Source organism: Biomphalaria glabrata, chromosome 15 (genome assembly GCF_947242115.1).
Source record: "Biomphalaria glabrata chromosome 15, xgBioGlab47.1, whole genome shotgun sequence".
Lineage (NCBI taxonomy): Eukaryota > Metazoa > Mollusca > Gastropoda > Planorbidae > Biomphalaria > Biomphalaria glabrata.
Window position 1 is genome coordinate 18,521,949 of NC_074725.1, and position 21,791 is coordinate 18,543,739.

General features: G+C 32.9%; 1 protein-coding gene across 2 annotated transcripts; it reads right to left on the reverse strand.

Annotated features, from left to right (window-relative positions):
- Positions 1 to 1,547: 1,547 nt before the first annotated feature.
- LOC106056385 (cullin-3-B-like) lies at positions 1,548 to 21,791 on the reverse strand. 2 transcript variants are annotated; one of them, XM_056012430.1, is made up of 20 exons: positions 21,507 to 21,791; positions 21,231 to 21,344; positions 18,740 to 18,937; positions 17,728 to 17,841; positions 16,637 to 16,797; positions 16,128 to 16,242; positions 15,796 to 15,927; positions 15,480 to 15,527; positions 14,831 to 14,879; positions 14,246 to 14,394; positions 12,962 to 13,138; positions 12,528 to 12,698; positions 11,026 to 11,255; positions 10,133 to 10,349; positions 9,672 to 9,789; positions 9,422 to 9,490; positions 8,900 to 8,975; positions 8,592 to 8,661; positions 5,281 to 5,387; positions 1,548 to 4,722 (listed from the first exon to the last, which is right to left on the reverse strand). In XM_056012430.1, exons 2-20 carry the CDS (start codon positions 21,294 to 21,296, stop codon positions 4,698 to 4,700), a joined length of 2,292 nt encoding a protein of 763 aa, XP_055868405.1. In that variant the 5' UTR covers positions 21,297 to 21,344; positions 21,507 to 21,791; the 3' UTR covers positions 1,548 to 4,697. The 2 variants fall into 2 exon arrangements, with proteins under 2 accessions (XP_055868405.1, XP_055868404.1); XM_056012429.1 differs by having other exon boundaries at positions 21,231 to 21,790.

Below are 21,791 nucleotides of genomic sequence, written 5' to 3' on the forward strand. Positions count from 1 at the left end.
ATCTACGAAGTAAGGAATGAATAAGTTTTGTCTCTGATAAATTGCTATGATATTTGGCATTGTCATAAAAGTGCCTGGCAGATACAAAGGCTACTAGAACCTTCTATTTTGTCCCCCAAAGGAAAGAATTGGCCTAGGGAAATGACTCAGTTCATTGATATGTAGAACATCAACTCAATTATCTCCCATTATTCCCTCCATTGTGTCTTCTGTCATCCAATAATTACTCCCCTTCCCTTCTTGGTCCACATATGCACTTGAATGTTTTGAAGGTAACAGTAAAATTTACAAAGTATTAGTTGTGATGACCTGTGCCACTCGGCTCATCTACATGAAAGAACAACTACTTTTATTACCCAGCTTATATCAAGTCACTGGGTCTGTCTGGTACAAACCTTGGACACAGTTTTTTTCTCACACTTCATTGTTGATGACTTAATTTTTTTTTACCAATTAGTTAATCAATTAGTTGCAATTACTTAAGTTTGTTTCTTTATGGAAAATTTTTAAAAATTGCGATGGGCAACCTGTGACAATAATCACAATAACAGAGAATTAGGTAGATCATACAAATTTTAAACAAACAATACTGTATATAATAAAACCTATTTTTATAAGTGATGGAATAGCTCAGTGGCAAAACACATGTCTTTCATCCATGATGTAGACAAATTCGAATACAGACTAGCGCTTTTTATTTTTTAAGTAATTGATGCCATTTCACTCAATAGAGATGACATTTTTTTAATAGTTTTTTTTTTTCGATTTCTGTAAAATTCAGCACCCACATCTGAATAATAACACATAATCGTGACAACTATTAAAGCTATCTCTATCACTCGACACAAAGGTTTTATTTCCAGGCAGTGCATCCTAATGGCTAGATGTGTGGAGTGGCATAAGCTTGGCTTCAACAAGGGGCTGGATTTGAATTTCGATGTAGACTTCAAATTTTATATTTGACTCAAACTGATTTGTCTTTGCTGTGGGAACGAAAACAGCTCAGAAACCTTTTCTCACCAAAAAGAAATTGACCATAGAACAAACTGCTATATGAACATAACAGAAATGCTATTTAAAAGCAATAATAATCAATCATCATCATCAACCCATAACAAGAGCAAAATCTGCTTTGAAGTTTTGATATTGAAAAATTTCAGATATTTTTGGTTCTTACATCATTCAGTGGAAGCACAGTGGCTGAGCGGTAAAGTGCTTGGCTTCTGAACCAGGGCTCCTGGGTTCGAATCCTGGGATTTTTAATATTTCCGGATCTTTGGGCGCCTCTGAGTTCCACCCAGCTAGATGAGTACCTGACATTAGTTGGGGAAAAGTAAAGGCGATTAGTCGTTGTGCTGGCCACATGACACCCTTGTTAAAGGTGGGCCACAGAAACAGATGACCTTTACTTCATCTGCCTTATACACCACAAGGTCTGAAAGGGGAAAGTACATCATTCAGTAAATCATACATTTATGCCTTACAGGCAATCCAACAACAAAAATATAAATTGGTTGAAACAGAACACAAATATCCAAAACTGAAACTGAATTAACGTCAGGTATTTTATTTCAGAGATAGTGAAATGTCATTGAGTGAAAGTTTTCAAGATTTAAAATAAATCTCACACAAAAAAAAGGCAATCATTAAAAGCCTAATTTTATCAATTGGGTTCCTTGTTGAGCCATTCACTCATTACCCCTGGATGACTAATGTGGTCATCCTTGAACCACGATGGACAAACTATTGATCTGGTCTATCCACTTGTTTTATTAAGAGTTCAACTACATTATAATAATCACTTCTCTAACTAGTGCACCAATGACACTTTTAGACGCTCCCCATTATTAATATCAGACATAACTCTAAATCAATAATTACTTTCAAACAAAACTATCAAATCACAAAAATATTTATTTAAAAAAATAAATCATAATTGCATTCACATATTCATACCAATATCAAGAGTTCATTTGCAATTTTGTTTTTAAACAATGAAAATGACATTATCAACTTAGCTGTATCCTAAAAAAAATGCAGAAACTAATTAGTTGTTTTTCTAAACAAACAGTTTAGTGAATACATATTGAAAAGCAACTACTTATATTAGTACTTCTGTAATGAATGAAACTCGCTAAATTGAAAATTCAGAAGAAAGACATCAATTTACTTTATAAAGAATATAACACACAAGGTTAACAATATACAAACTCATCTTCCCTTAAATTTTTGTTAGTGTGTAAGCTAATACAGGAGGTCCTAAGGTTACAACAGTAATCCATTGCTACATCGCATATTAAACAGATTATTAGTGCAAGAACATATGTTGATACAGTATGTAAATACTGTAAGCACTTATCCTATCCTAACACAGTACCCTGCATAATTATCAAAAAAAAAAAAAGACAGAGGAAATATATAATATGTTTAGCGATGAAATGACAGTCATGAAAAAAAAGAACAGGCTGATTAAGAGGAAGAAGCTACAGAGGGTGCTGGAGATACTGTGCAGGTGAATCTGGAGACAGAAGATATAGATACTGGGGCAGGCATGTCTGAAGAAGAACATGAAGATTGCATTTCTGACACAAAACATAGCAACTCTGGACTGTTGTAACCCAAGGACCTCATGTTGTACTTTTCACTGGTTTTTTGTCATTTAAAAAAAAAAAACAACTATATTTAAATCTTTCTTCACAAGGCATCAGCAGTTTAAAAAAAAAAGGGGGTTGCCCAATGTGTTCACATCTTCATTTAGCTTTCAGGTCTAAGGTGAAAACAAAAGAAGAGGAAACCATTTCTCACCCAACTCACCAAGTCTAAATAATGGGTGGGGAAGCTAAAGAACAGAGAATAACATACTGGCTTTCATCAGACTAAATGTGCATGAATTACAACCAGGGAAAGCAATGAATGTTTAGGTCAGACATTCAGAGACAAGGACCAAAAAAAAAACAACAACAAAACTATAAATGAAATGAAGTCCAACAAGTAATCAATGTATGCAACAGTTTGCGCAAATATTTATTTAGTCTAATAGTTCTCACATCAGGCTATCAAAAAAATGTATTTTTAGACAAAGAGAAAACAAAATGTCAGAAAAAAATTCTTTAAGGACAGCAAAAAATCATAGGAAAACAAGGGCATCCAATTGCTTATAATGTATAATAGAACAATTTTGTACTCCTAAAGAATGTACAGGAAAATGATTGCTGTGATGGAACTCGAAGGCTAATCCCCTGCAATAAAGAGGCTTACAAAGTCACCAAGCTAAACTATTGGTTGTATTCACTTTCCATTCACCAGACACTCTTCTTTCAATTCAAACAGAACAATCAAATAAAAACATGATAACACATTATGTCTTTTATCATTGGCAAAAAAAAGAAAAAAAAATGTCTTTAAAATTGAATTTGAAACAAAAAAACTCAAGGGGCAGTAATGTGGTATTGTTGACTGGAGGAGGAAATGAAATGCAACTCTGCTGGTTCAAGTCTCACCAGACATCTCAGTAACCATCCTCACCATAGAAGAAAAAAGGATATCAAATATGTTTTCTTTCTCCTTGTCAGATATACAAGCTCTACAGCAGCTTTAATAATGAATTGAAATAAATTAATATCTCTTGAAGGTCTTAACCATTGCTGGCCTAGTGAACTCAGAGCATTCAATCCTATTTGTGAAGTCATTCTATTCCTAGAGGCCATTACTAAGCATCACCTGAAAATGTTCTCCCCCCCCTTTTGTTTTATCCTTCTGCTTAGCTTCACATGAAGGCTTGATGATTTTCAGCAAAGTAAAAATAAAATTAGAGCTTCATTTAATACATTTGAAATGAATATTTTAAAAAAAAATGAAACATTCATCAAGAACGGTCAATATGAGACTTGCTAAAAAAAAAAAAAGATGTCAAGGTATAATGTAACGAAAGAAAACATGACCGCTTCTACGTGGGGTAAACAAAAAATGTGAACAATTATGTATATATGTCACAAGTACTATGGCATTTCAAGATAAAAGCACTGGTTGGTGCCAAGATTGTATGGTCCAGAAAAAAGGTCCACTACTTGTAAGGCAGGCAGGAGAGAGGGGAAAGCACTCCTCTCATTCATTGCCCCAACTGGTAGCAATGGTAATCATTTCTTGAGACAAGAATCAACTCAGTAGCAGAGGACATTCTTTCTCAGGGTTAGCACTACCACAAGAACAGGAACAGAGGTAATCAAAGCTCAAATTAAGCACTACCTCAAGTGCTAACTAAGGTAATCATAATAATTAAACACTGTCTCAATTGGTCATCAAGGTAATCACATCTCAAAGTAAAACAAAACTCAACTGGTAATCAGAGGCAATCTTAAAACATGTTTCCTTATTCTTCTGCTTTGTTCTTGGTTGTAATTTTAGGACCAGTTAGCACATGGGCAGGATAAAGCCATGAATGAATTGAACAAAAAAATGGATAAAAGAGACCCTCAAATGACCATTTACATCGGAGGTGAGAGTAAAGCATAGAAGGAATAGAGAAGATGGTGGAGAGAAGAGTGGACCGGCTGATAGGAAACTTGACCACTGTGCTACTCCCTAAGACAGTTACAACTTTCCTCAGCTACAGCACTTAGACATACACTTTCATCCAGTCAGAAATTCTCCAGTTTGACCAAAATCTTGAGATTTGAGCAGAGTAGAGGAAAAAGGTTTTAGGCAACATACGTGTAGATTTTTCTGGAAAGAAACAAACATAATAATAAAATGTACATTATTTATTAACTTGTACTATTTCAATATTTAAATAAATTATTGCTTTACTCTCGCATTAGATATTTTAAATTCTAGACCACCATGATTATTTCTTTCAACATGGACATTCATTTTTAAATATATGTAGATATTGATTTAATTGGGAAAAAAAATTCTTTGGGACATTTATCATAACATTTGTTTTATAACATGAGAAAGGAGCTTACTTTTTAGAATTAGTATATATTTAAAGGGATTTGAAAAATTCTAGCTCTTTGAATACTAATTATGCTTTTTTTTATTTTGAAAGGATATTTCGATGCTACACACAAAAACAAAAATAACTAAGATTCAGGAAAAAGATTTCAATCAGTAACAGTACACAAATGTTTTAATGAGAATTTTAAGAAGAAAACCTTAATTTCAATAATGCATAAATTATCAAACTTACTATTAAAGGAATCAGAGCACAAGGCTCTGTCAAATATTTATATTGTTCATTAAAATGTATATATATATAAACTACAAGAAGAAAAAAGTCACCTGTCTTCTGGCGCTCGAGCTAGATATTCTCTTTCTATTAAGCCTTCTATTCTTTTCTTGATAACTACTGGACTGGGCAAAAAGCGTGGTTTTAACATTTCTGTACACTGTGGACAATAAAATAAAAACATTAAGGCCAATCACAGAAAGACACAGCTCATCTACTTAATGTACTGAGCTGGAACCAAATGTACAATAACAATCAACAAAATTTACAATAACAATCAAGAAAAACATTCAAGAAAAATGTAGCCTAAACATTTCCGTGAATACACAAACAACTTTCCAAAAATCTATGTCAATTAATATTTAACCTATTCAAGCAAAAAAACAACAACTCTGGAATAAGTGAAAATAAGTTAGACAGTCTGAAAACTAAGTACTGAATTTGAATTTTTATTTCAACCTTTTCATGCAATTCATATTCTTTGACTATTAATCTCTAATAAAGAAACAATCAAAACTACTATCACTCAAGAAACAATCAAAACTACTATCACTCAAGAAATAATCAAAACTACTATCAATCAAGAAACAATCAAAACTACTCATTCAAGAAACAATCAAAACTACTATCATTCAAGAAATAATTAAAACTACTATCAATCAAGAAACAATCAAAACTACTAGCACTAAAGAAACAATCAAACATTTATATGACAGGAGAATTCCACCCAGAAAATTTATAGTTTCACTAAAAGCAGAAACAAAGGACTAAAGGTAATTGTGAGGCAGCTAGCTTACACCACAAGTGTCTGGTGGTGGAATGATAGGCTTTCAAAGAGATTCTGACCTGGGGATGGATACATGAATTTTTCTTTTCCTTTATTAAGGATTCAATAATGCACAACAATAACACCCAATTCTGCTGGGTACACTTCCCTGGTCTACGCTACTAAGCAGGGTTAGTAGCACTTTTCCAAGACAAAATTTTAGGAGGTTTTTTAAGGATGAAATGTATGATGTGTGTGTGTGTATATATATATATATATATATATTTATATATTATGTGGTGTGTGTGAGTGTGTGTCCAGCCCATTTGTGTGATACATTGTAAAACATACACAAAACTATGCATTTATCAAATCAATTATTGCTACTTGATTTTGGAAAAAATAAATAAATTACCAACATCCCACCCAGCACAGAAACAATGTCATCAGCTGTGGTATGTCCACAGAAAATGTAATAAAAGTTATATTTTAATCAAGTGACAACTTGACAGTCATCCCAAAACCTCAAACAACCTTTTTTTTTTTTCAAAGATTTATTAAAGAACATGACAAATGGTTACTAATCCATTTTTTTTTTAAAATAAGAAAACATTCTTAGAGATGCCTTCATAATGTGTATTCTCTGTGATGGAAATGTACATTTTTAGTTCCTATGTGTATCTTATAAATAAACAGAGTGTGTAATATATAAGCCTATTTGTATCTTTAGTTGACATTTGCTTACTTAATGATGGTTTTTGGAAAAAAAGGGGGGGGGGATATTAGACCTATTAGGGTTGTTTTTTTTTCAAACAGAATTTATTTTTTCAACTAGGTCAATGTAGTTTCCCTGGCTTTTACAACCAAAATAACTTTTACGGACTTTTCACGGCTGTGTGCCAATTATCTTCACTGAATCTACCCTAAATCTAGACTCAAGATCTATGGCACTAAAATTTGTGGACTTTTCACGGCTGTGTGCGAATTATCTTCACTGATTTACAGCAGATCTAGACTTTAATGCAGTCGCTAAAATTCTCGGACTTTTCACGGATGTACAAGAATTATCTTCACTGAATCTATCATAGATCTAGAATCTATATAGGCCTAAAAGACTCTATAGATTCTAACTCTGGGTCACTAAAATTCGCAGACTTTTCACGGCTTCACTGGGTTAGTAATTATCTTCTTTAGATTCTAGTGATTTAGCGTAAATCTAGAGTCTAGATCTAAGTCACTAAATTCGCGTACTTTTCATGGCTGTGTGCGCTTTATCCTCCCTAGATTCTAGTGATTTAGAGTAAATTAAGAAACTAGACTATTTCTAGAGTAATCTAGACATTAGATGCATCAAGATCATTACTAGGTGTGAATTATCTTCACTAGATCTAACTAGATCTAACTTAGATCAAACTCCTACATACTATTACTAGCTAGATGATTTCCACGGGAAGTCCCTCTTACTGTTACAAGAAGATTTTAGGTGAGGGAGGGCCGCAAGGGGTGTAGCCTACACGTTAGGCTGTTAATTGCTCTAATTATAGACAATAGACAATAGTCACTACAGACTAGATCTAGCATGTCTTCAGCTGTAACAATGAAAAGAAACAAACATTTCTACACTGCCTCCAGAAAAAAATACTTCCAGGTGAAATGCTTGCTTGAGCCAAAGCCATCTTCAATCACGAGGTCGCGCTTCACAGGTGGGTGAAAGGCGGTGTAGACACATCATTTGTCAGTTAACACAGCCAGCCCATAACGTCATACGATCATAATGCATAGTAACGCTGTTGTTTTTTCCCCCCACATTTTTAGCAAGAAATAAGCAAATTTAATTTTTTTTAAATATTTGGTAAAAATTTTAGGAGAGTGGACAAAGTATTAGAAATCTGGCAATTTTTAGGAGAATTTTAGGATTTTAGGAGACTTTTAATTTTTTAGGAGATTTTAGGAGCGCTACGAACCCTGTCAAACGCAGTGTCGCACTGAGTGGAAGTGGCAGAGGAGGCATATAGGCCAACAGGCTAGCAAATCAAGACACTAGTTGGGGTGTCAACAACCCTGGCACAATCCACACACTCTTCCTCAACAAGCTGTTTTATGGCGAAAGCCACATGGTTAGAGTCTTGCTTCAAGTCGTGTCTTGGGTTTCAAACCACCAGTAATAGGGATGTGATTTATTTATATCTGCTTTGACCCCTTCAAGACAGAACAATTGTTCAGACAGGCCAGTGGAGGGAACTTTTGTTTATTGACAATTACAAATTTGATGGGTACACTCTTTTTGATAATGCTAAAGAAAGTTGACTGGTGTGAAAAGTACACAATAACCTGATTAGCTGTAACCCTCAGAAAAAATATTAAAAAATAGGTAAACAATACAAATATAAAGTATTTTATGATGTATACAGAAATAGAATAGTGCTCATCTTTGCCAACAAACGTGGAGGATTGACATTACAATGAGCTTAAAATGGGATAATGTCAGTTTACATACACATTTATGAAAGGCAGCATGTCTGTCAGCTGGACACGATAAATACTTGTCTAGTCTAAGCCTAACTAGAGACAGAGTGGAGGTACTAAAGAAGATCTTACCTCAGCAACTAAAGAATTGTGCTGCAACTTCTTTCTTGCTTTCATTATCCTGACAAGAGCTGCCTCAATCGTAACACAGGGTTAAGGAACAAACCTTTGTAATTGTACAAACAAATTCATGGGTGTACATGGAGAGCAGAGTAATGAGAACATACATTCAACTACAAGTACTTGTACAACATACAGCTCATAGGATTGATAAGACAATTCATCTTGGAATGACATTCAACTAATCTAGTCATCTCATGTAACTCTCTATGACTAGCCTATAATGTATAATGCCTAACAGTGTCCTAATGAAAGGATATTCATGTTTCCTGTCTTCATCTACTTTATTCCTTGTTTCTCTCCTCTCAGGTTCAGCCTCACCTTTGTTGGAAGCAACTGCAGAGAAAACACATTTCAAGAGGACATCAAACATGGTGAAATGAAACAATTTAGAAGGATTGACTCATTTACTATGCAACCTATAGTTACAAAATAAAATTAAAATTGTAACATTTCTTTTTAAAAAAGATCCAAAATGACCATTGGTGCAAGCAACTGAACCATGATAGGTCAGTAAAATTAGAAAAGGTAAACCAAACATTAGAGAAAATAGAAACAAAATTATAATTACTATTTTAGTCCTGTAAAGATCAAGTCTTTATGTTCAATGGACATAGTTGTCTGTTAGTTTAACTCAAACATATGTTAAAGGCATCATTAAATGTATTAGGCTTGAAATGTAAATAGACAATGCATATAAGGTAGAATAGTTGAACAAAGAATGGCAACTGTTGTGGAATGAATGGAACTTTAATATTAAGTTTAAACAAAAAATTATTTACCCATCTGAATTTTAACACGAACTAACTTGGATGAGAACTGATCATTCACAGTAAATGTATGAGTGGACTCTGAAAAGAAAAGTTCTTTTTTTTTTGTATTTCCAGCAATAAATTTTATATTGTGTAACTTTTTTTTTTGTCAGGTTAACTAAACTTAATTTCACATCTGAAATTTTTAACTAAATATGTATATTTTATAGCTAAATATACACTAGGAAATGATGATGTCAAAGATTTTAAAGCTATTAACCTATGTCTTTATTTTTTGGCTCCTTCTGAAGAATTCTCTGGCCAATTTTTCCCACTGCCAAAGATTGTAAGGCTCTTGTTAGTTCTCTTTCTGGCATATCTGTTTCGTTCTTGATTTCCTAAATAATTAAACATGCAAAACTCAGATGTATTTGATTAAGCCAAAGAATATGATTTGTGTAGACCTACAGTTTATGATTTAAAACAAAAATGTTTCCACCATCAGAATTCAAACCTGGGACTTTTGCTCCACTTCTAAGAATTGCAGTATCACCTGTGTATGTAATTTAGTGCTGCTCGAATTGTTAATTCTGAAAGATATTCTCTTCTAAGTATTTGGTGGCAAAGCCTCTGGAGTGTTGAGCCAATATTTCAGGTTTGAGTAATATATTCTATGGCAATGAGGAGGGAAAGAAAATAAAAACTGACCAAGTATCTAACTAAAAAAGTCTTCAGACAAACCTCAAATGTCCATTTTTCTTTGATGTTGAACAACACTAGTACACACATCTGATAGGTAGACACTTGCAATATATGTTTCCTGATACCCTTTGCAGAGCTGGCAGGCCCGCTGTCAGTCTCATCACGCTTAGCACCTGCAAAACTGGCATGCAAGTCAGCAGATCCTAGGTGGGGCTGTAGGGACAACTGTCGGCCACTGTGTTTGCTAAGATAAAACCTGAAGATGAAAATGGATAATGTCATCAACACAAAGAAGAACAAAATGGTGAACCCAAGACATTTCAAATCCTATAATTTAGCCTCTCATTTGAGTGATCTTAATGCCTCCACATTCTTTTGAGTAAAGAATTACATTTGTCATATACTATTTGGATAAACTTTCTTCTAATCATTTGATACAGGCATTTTCATACTTTTGTTGCAAAACCAGTTTTACCCTTTTTTTTTTCCTAAATAGTTCTTTATAAATGCCTCGATTTTATAAAGTTACAGCGTAGTCATCTGCATAAGTTTTTTTTTAAAATGTAATCCTAAAGGTAGGGCTACATTTTTTCCCACCCCTTTTAAAGTTTTTTTTTCTTTTTGATGATAATTTGTCTAACACATGAATTCTACATTGGCCCCAAATTCATATGTGGTACTAAGTAGACACAGAAACATCTTCAAATAACCTTCATTTTGAAGATAATAAAGGGAGTTGAGTGTTACAACACAAAAACTTATAAGGGCCATCCATAGTGAAAATGGATTATCATTAACACTTTAGAGGTTTTTTTTAGATTTAAATATTGACAGACAGCCAGATAGACATAATAGTATAATTTCCTTACACAATCTGCTAAGAAAGCAATACAATTTTCTATCTTTAAAAATGTTACTGACAATATACTCACCCTCTGAAGGCTTCAAAAGCTGCCCTAGGTTCTGCAGGTATATTTATAGGTGTTGCTGTCTGTGTTGGCCAGTAGCCTGTGGTCAGCACCCTGACAGTTAAGTCTACACCATACAAGTTAACAGATTTTTCACCACAGTACCGTTTGAACTCTTCTTGAATAGTGGTAGACAAAGCCATATCTTTAAACATACCCTCAAGTTTAGAAGTAAATTGGCAACCACATTCAGTCTGATTAAAAAAAAGAAAACATAAATTACATATAATACAGTATGCCATGCAAGACAAATAGTCCATTAACATTAAAACATATATATATATATAATGAGAATACAAAGAACTAATAAGATACATTCACTAATATTGAGTTTTAATGTGTTATGCTAAGAGTAAATCAAATTTTTTGTGTTAACTGAAAATTTGACCCAAACCACTTGGCCAACTAGCAAAGTAGAGAGGAAGGTCATTACGGAAGAAAAAGGGGATGGGAGTCAAGTAAAAAGAAAAGCTTGCTGATTGCCTAAAAGCAGAATGTCCAAATTGCAATGACCAAAGACTTCACTGTGACACTAGAGAAAAGAATTGCAGCAGTAATGAGAATAGTGATGTAGTGGACGTTATGAAGGAAAAGAGGCGTAAAATAATCATCTTTTTAATGTGGACTAGATGTAGTGGGGGAAGAGAGGAGTAAAATAATCATCTTTTTAATGTGGACTAGATGTAGTGAAGGAAGAGAGGAGTAAAATAATCATCTTTTTTATGTGGACTAGATGTAGTGGGGGAAGAGAGGAGTAAAATAATCATCTTTTTAATGTGGACTAGATGTAGTGGGGGAAGAGAGGAGTAAAATAATCATCTTTTTATTGTGGACTAGATGTAGTGGGGGAAGAGAGGAGTAAAATAATCATCTTTTTTATGTGGACTAGATGTAGTGGGGGAAGGCAGATCACCTTGTTGTGACATCAGTTATAAACAGAGAGAGGTGATAGTGAGCACATAAAGAGACAACTATGGTTTAAGCTGCTTTAAAAAGAGAAGACTTTAAGGGGAAAGAATTTGAAAAAATAAAATTTTTGTTATATACAATTTATATGATGTGACTGTGTGCTATGATTGATGTCTGTCTATTTGTCTGTGTTAAGACCCCAACACAAGTTAACCTCAATGGTATTATTAAATAGAAGACAGTAAAATCAGTGGTACTGAGCTTAGTCATAATTATATTATTTTTTAAGTTGCAGCAAAAAATAAATAATAGTCAGGATATTTTAGTCTTAAGTTTAAGGGTTAATTTTCAATTACAGTAAAATATTGTTGTTTTGTGTTTTTTTTACATCATGATGGGCCTCATCTGTTAAAAATAATCTTTTTGTCCAACATTTAATATAATAATTGGTTCCAAGACAAAAAGAATCAAAAGTCAAAGGCACAATCAGCCAAAACTGTTCATCACAGTTCATTGCCGCCACCTATACTTATTACTTAATGGTAACCTAGACAAACCTTCAGCTTGGAAATCATGTTCTTCTCAGAGTCGTCTGAGCCACTCTTGTTGAGAAGAAGCCTCCTAGCCAAATGCTGCTTGTAGTAGCGCTCAAAGACATCCTTCTCTTGGAGGTAGCGAAATAATACCATGCTTTTGTCCAGAACATTTTCTATTTCCTGTTCTGTCATCTGTTAAGGTAAAAAATTTAGAATGAGAATACAAATAATCCTCAAAGTCATTATTAAAAAACATTTGAGATGCTGAGAAAATATTAGCATGTTAAAAGAACTGATGAGATTATAAAGTTGAACTTTCTTATATTTGCTTTGGAGGCTAAACAAACAATATTTAAGTAGCAACTGAATAATACATTTAAATAAAAAATATTCTTACAAGTAACTTATGATAGCTACAGTAGGAAATGAAATGTTTAAATGGTTCCAACACTCACCCCTTTAACTCCTTTCTTCAATTTATCATCTACAAACAACGAGAGATATTCTGGTGACTTTGGGTTTAAGTTGATGAAGTACTCAAAATCTCCAGAAATCATCTGTTTAAATAGTTTATCATCACTGAAAGATTCATGAAGGAAATGCCCGAAGCGATCCTTGAGATCCAGAAGATTCTGAGGAATGAATTTTCAAAAATTAATTCTCTGTTTAAATAGAATAACTGCCAGTGTATCAAAGCAGTACATTTTTTTTTTAATTTACAGCTAACCTAGAGACTTTGTCATAGCCTGTCCGTAGGATTTCTCACTTCTGTATATTTTTTCTTAATACAGTTTACAAAATGAAAATTAACCCCAGTAGAATAAGTTCACAGAATAGCTTATACATATGTTATCTTATATCAATTAATTTTTTTGTAATATTCTTTTCCCATACCATATTGGACTAGGAGATGCTTTGGCAGCTTACTTAAACTAGCTCTCATTTAACTTAAGCAAAGCTTAAACCAAGAAAGTATTAAACATGTTAAGCAGTGTTTAGCTTTAGATTGTGGTATAGCAAAGATACATATCATAAGTTTGTGTTTTAAATTGAACATTTCATATCTAGGTATTGCACTTAAACAAAACTAACAACAGGGACTGGATGAGCTCTACTTGTTACAAACCCCCCACAAACCCAATCACTACTACTTAAAAACACCTCCCTCCACAAAGACATTTCAGTCTCAGAAAAATTATATTTTGACTTGGAAAGGAATAACTTGATCATCTAAATCAAGAGCCTGGATGTAGATTTTTCTAGATCCAATCTTTTCTAGAGATAGTGGTAGTTCACAGAAGCCCAATTCAAAGTCTAGATCTACACTAGATCTAGAAGATCAAGATTATTCAAATTCAAAAATTGTAAATCTAGATCCAGACTGATTCAAATCCCTTTAGACTAGAATTAATCTAGTGATAAGATCAACATTTAAAGATTAGCTAAGGTTGTTGTTTTTATTTCAACCTTGTAAACAGACCAATATAAAATGTGCACATGTGTAAATGAAATCAAGTCTTAGATTGCATTCTTCTAAAATTGGAAAATAATATAAAATAATTTCCTTTCATGGAAAAATTTTTGGATTTTTTTTCGCTGTAGAAATTTCGGAAAAAAAAATCAAAAGAAAATGGGTCAAACTAACTTTCTGGACTTCCTTAAATTACTGAAAATTCCCATAACTGATTAACATACTTAGAACTAACATATAACTAAACTAAATAAAATAGTTTTGTTACCTGCACGTATGTAATTGCATTCTTGCTTTCCTCTCCCTCTTCACTGACTAGAGCTCTGCCCTGCTCCCTAAGATATTTACTAATACAGTCACTCATTGTTTTCAAACCATCTTTGACTCGAATAAACAATTTGTACATGCAGGCCAGATCTGAAGAAATATTAAAATATTCTGTCATAAAAAGTGATTTTTTTTAAAAGCAGCGCAATGATTTATCTTATCTTTCTTGCTCTCATTATATAAAAATAATGAGATTTAAAGAACATGTGAGATTATACAATAAAATGATTGGATTGCACCAAAGGTTCTAACATTAATTTCAATTGCTGTTTAAGAATTTAAGTTATGAATGTTTTAATGTAGACTATCACAACTACCTAAAACTAGATTTCATAAAATTTTTAATTTAATGATAAACATCTAACAGTAAAACAATTCATTAGTAACTGTGCATACATTAAAATTAAACAGATAAAAATAACTATGGATTAACTGTAAATATATTTGATTTTGTAAATATGACCAAGTTTTTCAATAAACTAGATGAGACTATGCACTCAAGCAAGTACATATACTGCTTACTTACCATCCGTCTTATTGTTTTCTAACATGTGCACAACACCAGAATTTTCCATCTGAACAAAAAAAAAATATACATATATATAGACATTTACTGAAAACTCTGACCTATAGCTTTATAATGAATTAGCAGAATATGACCAACGGCATGGAGGCCTTAGTTTGGGTATCACTAATCTAATGGAATGGATTTAGATCAGTTGAATAAAAGCAGAGTGTGAAAATGGGTTTACCCGTTAACCAACATTTACATTAAATATAAACTATTGTTAAAACGGGTTTACCGAATTAGTTACAAAGTTTCATTCTTTAATCGAGATATATTTAGGAGTTGTTTTTTTTACAGCTCTTCAGTTGTGGGAGGAACATTAAACATACACTATGATCTCTGACATGATCTAAGGAACATTTATGCCAAGTTTTAGCAAAATTGGTCAAATGGTTTTGATTTCTATGCAGTACCTACACATATAAATATATCTTACACTCAATTTTATATATTAGATTGATAGAACAAATCAAACTCAGGTATTCCTAAGACAACAGATGTACTCAAAACAAAAATATAAGCAACTGTTTGATGCTTTCTATTTGAGTTGTACTTCTGGGAAACTTTTTAAAATGTTGAACTTAAGAAAACAATTAAGAAAACTTACCTCTACTATTGTCTTCATGTGTTTACTAATGAGTTCAGCCTCCAAAACCTACAGAGCAAAAAAAAAAGGTCAATTTCATATGAAGAAATATTGTTAAAAAATAAATAAATAAAAGTTTGGTTATAAATACAAGTATTTAATAAAGTATTTAGGTTTAAGAACTCAGAAGAAATTCAGTTATATAAGTATTAATGGGATGAAGGTTGTATTGATAAATAGCTACATAGGCATTATTGCATTATTTTAAAATACTTGAACCCAGAATTTACAATTTAAAGAATAAGTAATGAACAGAGGAAAAAAATCCTGCACTGACCTCTACAACAGGCTCTTCTGTGGATTTATCAAGATAATGTTTAGCTCGTTCTGCCTCTTCATTTATTCTAGCTTCAACTTTTTTTATGTACACTGAGGCAGAGTTTTCAGCTAAGAACTTTTGGCTTTCCAGCTAAAATATTACAATTAATCAACATTTTAACAAATGTGTACTTTTGATAAATCAAAGAATAAAATTAATTTGTTTTTCATTTTAAATATTGATTTAAAACATTAACAGAAGGAATGCTCAGAATTTTCATTAAAATGCCACTTTTCAAATTATAGAAAAAAATGGGGAACAAATTCTCAGACTTCATTCAAAGAACGTACCCTGTAAAACTCTGCTGACTGTTCAAGGAAAGGCTTCTCAAAGTCCTCTTCATACACGCCCCTGGAATCAATACCCAGAATCATCAACATCTGACAAGCATTTTTAACAGCTCCCCTGCAACAAAAACATCACTGCAAAGCTGTAACATCTGTTTGGCAGTTTTAAAATTAATGGAATCAATACCCAGAATCATCAACATCTGACAAGCATTTTTAACAGCTCCCCTGCAACAAAAACATCACTGCAAAGCTGTAACATCTGTTTGGCAGTTTTAAAATTAAATAATCATTATAGAAATGAAGCTGTCAATGGTAACAAATATCAGGTACTCATTAGTGTTGAACTTAGCAGTGCCACAGATACCCAGCTTTAAGACACCACAAGATTGGAACTTAAGATCAGAAGCCAAGGGCATTGTTCTCATAGATTAGGTATTTAGGTATCCATGAATATTTCTTCTATATGGTAGGTTACTATTAATAATTTTTCTATTACATATGGCTGTCACCTGTCTACAACTTCACCCCTCCTTTCCTTTGCCACCATGTCCAACAGTGTTGACCTGAGATGATCCCTGATTGAAGAATGACGTACAACCTTATCCCGGAATATGATCAATCCCAGATTATAAACATTCTCTACATTATTCTGCTGAACATAAACACGGTCCTGCAAAGAAAACAAAAACATTTATAGAGGAGTTTTATTTAACTACCATGCAGAACAAAAGAAGGGCTGGAAAACCTAGAAGACTTAAAAGAAAACACAAAGAGGAGCTTTGAGTCTCGATCTAGAAAATGTAAGCATGTATTGCAAGCAAAAAAATAATAAATAAACAACCAAAAAGCAAGTATTAACTTTAAAAAAAAAATTATTTATTTATTAAACAAAAGTATAACTGCAAAACTGTAATCATTGCATCAATTACCATATCACATTCATGTCTTATGCCAATAATATATAAAAATATTTTTTAGTACTCACACAGAAAATACAATCATTATTTAGATATATACATCTTTTTGTTTAAAGTAATGAACACTATTTGAAAGTCAACGTTGTATTTATCCTTTCCAGTGTGAAAGTCATAAAAAGAGCAGTTAATGTTCTATTTTCTATAAGTGACTACAGTATATGGTAAATTGGAAACAGTTATACTAAATAACTTGTTTATCTGCTATACAATTTTTGGATTTGAAGATTATTACATCACAGCCCAAACCTCCCACAGAATGGCAGTGGGCAGGTTTCAAACCGAGACCATCAAATGAATATCCAGAGTGTATACCACACAACCAGACAGCCATCCTAAGTTAAATATAAATCTAGAGTCTAGAGCTAATCCATATAATATTTAATCTAGGTCTTGATCTATTTTACAGAAAAAAAAAGCAGTCACTAATAACAATATTTTCTGTGATTAAAGAGTTCAATTCTAAACAGATCATTACAATGGAAAGAGAGTAAATAGGATTAGCTTAGTCTAATCTAGGAAATGGCATTGTGCATGGTCACGCTAAGATAGAAATGTAAATAAATTTTGCATAAATTATTTTAACTTCACTACAAACTAAAGTGAAACTGATTGTAATGACTAACCATATACATCAGTATATCTCTTATCATGACCATAGATGTCTGATGATCATTCCAAGCAGCATTCAAAGTCTGAAGAAAATTATTATTGAGGGCTTGCAACACATCCTCTTTTACCTGAAAAGTAAAATATTTAGATAGGATGAATACATGTTCTCATGCATACCATTTAACTGTTTATACAACTGTTAGTGTTGCTTTTGAAATATTAAAAAATATCAGGTAAAAAAGATTTTTTAAAATCTTTGAAGCAGATGAAATTTCAACTTCAAATATCTTAAAGTATATTTACTAACCCAAGACAAGTCTTTCTCAACTTTTTCTCTAAAAAAGAATCACACTCCATGCGTAAACAATCAATCATTTATTTTCCTGCCTTCCATGACCTCCACAAATACAATACTAGAGGCTCCAGATTAAGTTCTCAAGGAAGCCAATGATCATTGATGAACTGTGTGTTATGGTGTGGGTGTGTGTTTCCATGGTAATGGTGAGAAGTAGTTAGCGATTGATTGGTGGCTATGCAGTGTGAATGATGATAGTGTAAATGATGATAAGAGACATTATTGTAGGCTGTCTTGGGAATGCCAGACAATTCCAGAATGAAAAGACATGTTTTTGTAGTGAGTAATCTCATATATATATAAGATTATATTATAACTAAAGTCTACTACATTTATTTCATTTCATCTCAAGTTGAAGTTATATATAATAATGTTCACAAATAAGTTATTAAAATTATTTCAAGTATTATAAGTTAAGATATAATATGCCTACAGCAGTTTAGTTTGTCTACCAGAAGTTTGGTGCTACAAGTCAATGACTCTCAACAATACTCTTGTCAACCACCATGAGATACCTAGGATAAAGTTTAATGCTGCAAACATTCACCACTCACCCTCAATTTTAAACTACAGCATTAACAAAGTTATACGAACACAGAAAAGAAAAAGAATAATGAGTGATAGTTTTAATATTAAAGCTTAGATGAACTAAAACATTTCAGTGGATTTACCTTCCCTACAAGATGTTCTGTCACTACATCCTTCAAACCAGTGTAAAGTTTTTCCCCATGTTTGTGAAGGACCATAGTGTATGCATTGCGATACAACTCCTCAAAACTCAGTCCACTGTTGTTCTTTTTCTGGATTTCTTGGATTGCATTCTTCAACAGGGACCAAATATTATTCACATACTTTTCATCCATGGTCATCTAAGAAATACATTTCATTCTATGTTGAAAAACATGTAAATAAGATGTTAATTTCTAATTCTCAACGTTTACATTTAAGGAAGAATTTTTTTTCCTGCATAAAAAAATGTGATTGTCAGGTTGACGGAGGGTAAACGACCCTGCTTTTAAATTCAGTATTTAAGTTTTAATCCATCTCTGAGTCTCTTCCCCCCCCCCACACACACACACGTTCAGACTATAGAGCAGATGATGTTATGTCATCTGTTTCTTTGGCCAACGGTTAACAAAGAGGGTGCCATGTGACCAGCACAACAACCAACTGCCTTTACTTTCCCCAACTAGAGTTAACACAGAATCCTTTTCAGCAACAATGTAATACAATATTTATATGGGCAAAAATATACAGAAAGGCATTCACAAAAAGTGTTTTGCTAGCATTTTATTAACAGAAAATGAATAAAATTTCTTGCTTAAAGCCAAGCATTCAAATGTCAGTAGGACTATGACCCTGTCTCCCTGTCAGCTTAGTGATTTGGTAAAAAAAAAAAAAAATGTGTATTGTCTTGTTGACTCACTAAAGCTTGATCAATTAATATTAAAGATCACATTCAATGGAATCCAGATTTAACTTGCATAAGAAGAAGCTCTGCTTCATTGGAATGTTTCTTTTTTTGTTTCTTTATATATATATACTTTTACGTTATACGGATGTATGCAAACGCGACATGAAGCTCTTCAAAATCGACACTGGCAACTTGGAAGAGGTGGCACTGGACAGATCCACATGGAGAGAGAGCATAAAGGAAGGGTCACAGATTGCAGATGTCATACACAACAGAAGCAGAAAGAAGGGTGAAAATGCAACGGCGCCTGGTGATTATATATGCCCAACCTGCGATCGCAGCTGTGTATCAAGGATTGGCCTCTTTAGTCACACAAGAAGTTGCAAAGGGAAAAGATCGTCTCTCGAGACGTAAAATGCCACAGATATATATATATATATAAAGTGATTAATTTAATAAATTGAATAAAATTTAAATAAGTTTCCATTTGCTGTATACCTTGTTCAACCATGCACAACAAGGAATCAGTCAATCTTTCAACACAATGCTATGGATAGATTTTTAGTATCACATGTTGTGTGTGCAAAGATGATAGAGTATGTTACATAATGTATCTATCATTTGGCCTAGTCTGAGTGGGTGTGCCTGGTGTGGGACTAAGAAAGGTCTTAGGTCTCTCACATCCTAGTTTTCTCTCACAGTCATGCACACACCAGACAATATGCACTGTGTTGTCATCACTATGCTATAATGATATGTTCTAAGTACAAACAGGATGGCATCGTTAATTTCTTCAAATTCTTGGAAGAGAAATTACAAATATAATATATCCCTATTACTTAGACTTAGATCCTCTTATGTCGTTTGGTGCATTTGGTGTCAAGCTGTCTCCATAAAATTCCGCCACTGGCACTTTTTCCCACCTATTATTCAATTATTATTAAATTTTTGAAGTGTATCCAAGCTCTGTAATTCCAAGTCACTTCCTATTTTTTAACCTTTCAAATTTCACTGTATATATATGTCTTTTTTACATTAAATTGTTTTAATGAAGATTTTATACATTTTTTTCAATACATGTCCATGTATAAATCAAATATACTTCCAATTAAATACTAACATTCCATCCAAACCTTTATGATTTCAAGATAAAATATATGTTTGTAAAATGTTTTAAATGTTTTGGATTTATTTCATAGTTGAAGTTAATCTACTTCCAAGTCCAAACCTCCTGCAGGATGATGGACGATGGCAGCGGGTAAGGTATGAACTCAGGACTATTGAGAAGACCAAATGTCAGTCCAGCACGCGTGCTGCATAACCAGGCATACATTCATTTGGAAATAAAAAAAACAAAAATACTACTCCATCTATCATCTACTACTCCATCTAATTTATTTTTTATTTAAATGCCATGTTTCTCAACCCTACCAGAAATCCTGTTGGTTGGCATTGGCCCTAAATAATATTATATAAATAGTAGTACACTTGTTAGTATAGAAATAAGCATATGACATGATCCAATAAAATAATTGAACATTAAAAAAAAACATTGATATTCATTATTATTGTGCCAGCTAGAATGCCTAACTAAATATATCTAAATATGCTTTCCTAGGCTAATCTATGGTACATATTCACTAATATCTAGTTATAATTATTTATGTCTACTTTTTATCACAGTCACTAGTCTATAGACAAGGATACAACTTATACAAGTTTTAGTTTATTATAATAAAATCACTTACTGGAAAGGCTCTTATACGCATTTTGGTGTCTCTCCTGTTTTGTGCTCTTGAACCCATTGAAGACATTTTATGACGTTTAGGGATTTAATATACTTTGTTTCTATAGATCTAGATCTATGAAGAGAGCAATGATAGGATAGTGGCTAATGTTTTAATAAAGAGCCTAATCTAGATCTAGACTAGACAAGTCTCTAGAATAGAAAAGATTAGACTCAGTAAGACTGACTTAGTGTATTTTGTATCACTGCTGAAAATTTAGTCTATATAAATCTTTACCGTTCTGTGTTGTATTATTTGAAGTTTTAACATACTACACAAGTAGGGAATGTTATTAACTAGTTGATGGATCATCTTAAACCAAGAATTGCAGGTCTGTTTACTTTATTCATGATTTAACAAGTCAACAAAGAACTTGATCGTCTGTAGGGCGAAATCTTTGCTGTACTTCCAGTCGTTTAGGGGCCTTTGCCTGTTAACTCCCTTGACCTGAAGTTTCCCTTTAAAAAATATAGATCTTACGTAATTTTCATAGAGAAGCGCGGTGTAATAAATGTTCACACA